At 34.2% G+C, this 6000-nt stretch overlaps 1 protein-coding gene across 1 annotated transcript; it reads left to right on the top strand.

Annotated features, from left to right (window-relative positions):
- Nucleotides 1-384: 384 nt before the first annotated feature.
- Nucleotides 385-1186, top strand: LOC143554449 (agamous-like MADS-box protein AGL29). Its single transcript, XM_077044196.1, has one exon. It carries the CDS (start codon nt 385-387, stop codon nt 1153-1155), a length of 771 nt encoding a protein of 256 aa, XP_076900311.1. The 3' UTR covers nt 1156-1186.
- Nucleotides 1187-6000: the final 4814 nt, after the last annotated feature.

Genomic DNA, 6000 nt, shown 5'->3' with positions numbered 1-6000 from the left:
ACTTCTTCAATTTCATATAAATATAACACCCATTCACGACCCTAATTCACCCTCACATTAACAATAACCATTCTCATGAATATCATGAACACTAACAAAAATAATAACAACAACAACAACAACAACAATAACTAACCACTCGAAAATTTCTCGATATAATTTTGACAAGTAACAACCTTCCTTTTACCATTGATCCCGCATTTTAAGACAAAATCTTTGACAACCATAATTTTCGAGATTTTCCCTAAAACAATAACCAACATCTTATTTAATTATAATTACCTCTTCAATTTCATATAAATATAACACCTATTCACAACCCTAATTCACCCTCACATTAACAATAACCATTACATTCTCCCTAAACAATATACATCCTCAGTCATGAACAATAATAATATTATTACCGCCACCTTCTCCAGCCTCCACGCCACCATGAACAAGATCATCAAGAAGAAGACATCCCAAGGCCGTAAAAAGATCGAAATCAAGAAAATCGAAGAACTCAACAGCCGTCAAGTCACCTTCTCGAAGCGTCGTGCCGGTCTTTTCAAGAAGGCCAGTGAACTTTGCATCTTGACCGGTGCCCGCATTGCCATTCTTGTTAACTCCCCGGGTGGCCGCTTCTTTGCTTTTGGCCACCCCAAAGCCGATACCATCATCGACCGCTATCTCAACAACAACAACAATAATAATATTAATACTGGTAGTGTTAGTGGTAGTGATAGTAGCAGTAGTAGTGGTAATAATAATAATAATAATAATGCATTAGCAATGCCAGAAGGTTGGACGTTTAACGAGCATTACTTGGAGGTATCGAAGGAGTTGGAGGCGGAGAAGAAGCGAAGAGAGATGATACAAGAGACGAAAGTGTTGAAAGGTGGCGGGTTATTATGGTACGAGGAAGAGGTTGATGGGATGGAGGTTGATGAGTTGGAGCAGTATATGTTGTCATTGTTGGAGTTGAAGAGGAAGGTTTTGGTGAGGGCTGATGAGCTTGTGATGATTAAGAATACTCCGATTTGTTTGGGACCGAGTGGGTTGTCGGGTGATGTGGGCGTTGGGGGTGTCGGATTTGGGAACGAGGGTGGGAATGGGATGGGTTCGTGTAGTGGTGTGCCGCCCCCGGCGGGTTTTGGGTTTGGTTGGATATGAAGTATGATGATCATATGGCTAGAGGATAGATATTGGTTAAGTTTTTTTTTTTGGTTTGTTAAAGAGTTGATTGAGGGTGTTAGTGTTACTAATCATACATTTATGATTTATGGTTCTTGTTATTTGGTGTTGAAAACTTTGTGCTGAATGTTGTTATTGCAGTGCTGATATTTTTACATTGGTATTGTTTTGATGTGAGATTTGTTTGTGATGAATAAAACTAGCTAGGCTAATGAGCTGATTTATCATAATAAATAAATTTAAACGAATGAGTCGAAAGAGAAAAAACTGTAACATATTTGAACATTTCATGAATTAAGTAAAAAAATGTGACATAAAAAAAGGGTATGGAAATGAATGATTTTGATAAAATCGGATTCCATGAGTAATGGATGATTCCATTCCATAAAGCAACCAAACACCAATTTTTTCATTCTCACGCAATGAATAATTCTGTTTCCACTGTATTGCAGACTACTTTACAAGAGTGATGAAAGTGCAGTATTGCAGACTACTTTACAAGAGTGATAAAAGTGCAGGGGTATTTTAGTCCAATTAAAAATTACTAATAAATTATATAAAATATAAACGTTTACCTATGTACTCCATTCTCCATCATCATTTGTGTCTACATCAATAATATATATGAATTATAGTAAAAACCAGATCTTCGGTTTAAGGGTTGATAATGATATGTTGCAAAATTAGGGTACTTATTTTGGGCTTTCTAATGGCCAATGGGCCTGGTTAGTTTTGATGGGCTGGCTCCGTCAGATGCAGTCCGTCAGCAAGCATAATTTGTTTTATTTTTTATTTTTTCAAACACCTTATAGTTTTAATATACTTCTCATGTAAATGATTTTGGAGTCGGAGATACTCTGAAACAAGCTCTCTATCCTCTTAGATAAACTTATCGTTTGATTAAATCCCACCTTCCCAGAGCCGACTAATTATTCTACAATGAGTGAGATTTTTACTGGGTATAGTTAATATTTTCTCAGCCCGCTAAAAATCTTCAAACCGAGCTGAAAGGTATCTCACTCGTGATGACTACATTAACTTAGTAGGAAAACGTGACTCGGAAATATGGATGATTCTAGAAAGAGCACGAATTAAAAACGATAGTGGATTATATCACACGAGTTAGAAATAAGTAACGAATTGGGTGTCCGATTTTTATGTTATTTGATTTGTTGTGTAACAAGTTAGGAATTTAAACCCAAGTCTTTAGTAAAACACATACAGAGTGAAGACAAAACATGTTCAAGAATCATGACTGATGAGACACGGACACCGACAGGCGAGCGACAATAACGACATGTCCCATAAAAGATAGGGCCACATCCCATTTTACACATCAAGGCTTAGGCCCAAGATAAAAATGTCTGCAAAATTAAAAGGGCCCACATTTGAAACACTTAATGTCATGTCGGCCCGATACACAGTGCTTATTATTATTACCTTGACACACTATTTTAGAGGTGCATAAAATACCCAGTTCCGGACCCGACTCGGTGTATCCGAACCCGACCCGCGGTTAGGACATGGTATAGGATTTCTCCCCAAAGCCATACCCGGACCAGGCGGAACCGGAAATCCCCGGTCAAAACCCTCCCCTACCCGAAACCCGGAAAACCCGGTCAAATACCAGGAACCGGTTCATGAAAATACCGGTTTGTGACACATTAAATAAATATAAATTGGTTTTTATTAATCCTAACTATTATCTTTAGGTCGTTGTCGGTCCCAACTAGCGAGATGATTAGTGACGGTCCCATCTTTTAACGTGTTTGTTCTCAACCTGAACACTACTTGAACAACGCCACCACCACCAACCTATTCCGAGAATGATTCTAGGGTTCCGATGATCTTAATAATTGTTGTTTTTACTAGTAAAAGGTAATATCCGATCCAATGTTACAAAGATGTTTCGGACGAAAATGTTGAGTTTTCCTGCCAAAACATTTTTCCGACGATTTACAACTAATGGCGCTAAGATTCTGTTAGCCGCGGACCGTTGGAAACAAATACGTTAAAAAATGGGACCTTTAGCATCCAATTCGTTAGTTGAGACCAGTAACAACCAAAAAATGATATTTGATATTAATAAAGACTAATACACCTTAAATAAGTTATGACATAAGCATTATGTGTAACATTTCTTTTCCTTCATAACCCGTGCTAAACATTAACCATATAATATATATTCATATGAATACAACCTTTAAAACTACAATATAAAATCTTACATTAAAACTTGCATTTTAGAGAAATATGCAATTGTTTAAGAAAGAGATATATGCAATTGTTTCAAAATTTAATTAAGATTACATATAATTGAAATCTTCTTTATGTGATTTAGTAAGTTGTAATAGAATATTATAACAAATTTTAGACATTTTATTATTTTAAGTCATCCTTATTTAGTAGGAAAGATAGCTTCATAGCTATTTATTAGGAGAGAAGGTAATGAAAAACTAAAATCTTGGCTACATTAGAAATCAGACATGTTTACGAAACTAACATCTCAAATACACTTTTTTAAACTTATATCTTAACTGTGTTGTGTATGGCCAAACCATAAAAATTATTTCTATATTAAACTCTTTTGGTTTATTTTAATTTAAGTAAATTACGTTGAGTTACATATAGCCCATTTAGTTTGACAGGTTGTTAAAATGGTATAATTTTACACAAAACAGTTTTTTTAAACTAGGGCTAGTGTAATAGCCCATGCTTGTTACAAAAAGTTGAAGACGGGTTTGGAAGCTAGCTCGGTGCAGGTTTTTAACCATCCTTTGTAATCGTTGTGTTTGCGTTTTGGTTTTATCCTTTTGTTTTATGTAATTTACTTGGGCTCCTAGCTTCTTGCTTGAAAGTTCCATTTGTTTTGCTTTTTTTTTATTATTATATGAGAAAATTTTGCTCGATATCAGCCTGTATTATTTTCGAGTTGGTGAGCTTTCTCGTTGACTATATCTTGTCTAAGTAGGTTATTCAACTTCATATACAGTAAAAAAACACCAACCTTCATTTATAGTCGTTGACAAATACCCATTTTCAAATAGTTAATAGGTTTCAAGTTTAAAACATGATTATTGTGCTTCATAAAATGCTAACCATTTCTCCCCTATAAATAGTAAAGTACAACACATGAATCTAACTAAAACATGGTAATCGTCTAATCGAGCTCACCTTTTAATTTTCAAGTCTCAGATGAACATGTGGTAGCTACTTGAACTTGACTTGTGAGCATATGTAGTTTACAATGTGTAAACTATTTATAAATTAGCGTCACTATTTTATATGAATTTTATTACGCTAAAAAATCATCACAAATATTAAGCATGTATATAATAAAGTACAACATTGCCAGATTTGGTATTTTCTTTTTCTTTTCTTTTAAATACATATACAATTTAACAATTATATACCATATGACAACTTGAGATGAAATGAAAAACATATAGTGAAACATTAGAAAAAGTTTGACCAAACATCGGAAAAAAGCATTGATGTAACATATGCTAAGGTTGTGGTTGTGGTCATGTGACATATCTCTGTCGTGCAACAAAATAATTTAAACTTTCCTTATTTCACCAAACAAAAATTTGGTATAGGATTATAGTAAGTAATAAGAAATAACGGTAAATAAACTAAATTTTTTTTTACCATCCTATTATAATAACTAATAGGAAAAGATACATAGTAAGAAAGATAAGAAAAAAAAATAATACATGATAAACACACCAAGTTGTATACTTGTGCCTTCTTGGGACCACATTGTTAAAAATGCCATTCATATTGTTTTAGCAAGAATGTATATGACAAACACTACTGTCCAGACTAGGAGGAAACATATATGGTGAACACTGAATGTCGAAAATGTGGGCCTTGACCTATCGAGTTGTAGGGTTATCGTTTATAGATTTATAACGCGTTAAATGAAAATCGGCTACTTTAGTGATTTTCCTGTATTGAAATGAGTTATGAATTAATGAATAGCAAACTCAAGTATTGTGTGCCATTTTTGCATCAGATTTGTGTGGGGGAAAAATGGATACTATGTGAGTCCAGGTCGTACGTAAATTGAACTTTATTAACTCAAAGTACGTTACATGATGACACATGAAAGTTGATATGTGAGTAGTGCTAAGGGTACAACATACGCATGATTTTTAGCCTTGAATTGGTGGGAAAATATAACCAAGTACATAGGCGAAGGTGAATGCACGACTACAATACCACGTATCAAATGACTAAGGAATCATATTCTCTTTCAAAAATATAGATATACCATCAGAGTGAGTGATATCAACCTTTTGGCCCTATCTAATTATTAATATTTGAAATTTTCTATATTGTCAAGACTCGAGATTTCACTAATACCAAAGTGATTGTCATCATCAAGCGCTGCAAATACTTAACGAAAGTTCATATCGAAGGTTGGAGACAAGTAGAATAGGCCCTGGGGTTTTATAGAATTAATCCAAACTCGATTTTATTACAATTGTCACTTCACCTAAAAATTAAAAACACATAATCTATACATACAACATTTTATACTTAGATCACATTTATTTTACTAAGGCCAAAACTTCGCATCTATGGTTTTCATTTAAGTTGGCCTTTCTAGCTTGTCGTACTTTTAAATATTAAATAATCCACACACTATTATTGTACAGTTTAAAAACATAGACATGTAAAGACTGAAGATAATATTATTATTAATGTTTTGACGAGACAAAATCAATTTGCCCATGTCCAAGTCAAGGTGGTGTCCAATTGAATTGATGGTCCTACATTTGGTCAAAATTGATTACTTGAAGGTGAGATCAGGGGCGG

This window comes from Bidens hawaiensis, unplaced genomic scaffold, assembly GCF_021521415.1.
Source record: "Bidens hawaiensis isolate Kalapana, Puna unplaced genomic scaffold, B.hawaiensis_p1.1 tig00017681_1, whole genome shotgun sequence".
In the NCBI taxonomy this organism is placed as follows: Eukaryota; Viridiplantae; Streptophyta; class Magnoliopsida; order Asterales; family Asteraceae; genus Bidens; species Bidens hawaiensis.
Note: the sequence above shows the minus strand (reverse complement) of the source record. Positions and strands in the feature narration are given on the sequence as shown.

What these genes read in the sequence shown, in the direction of transcription:
- LOC143554449 (XM_077044196.1), top strand. Translation starts at nt 385, where the DNA reads ATGAACAATAATAATATTATTACCGCCACCTTCTCCAGCCTCCACGCC.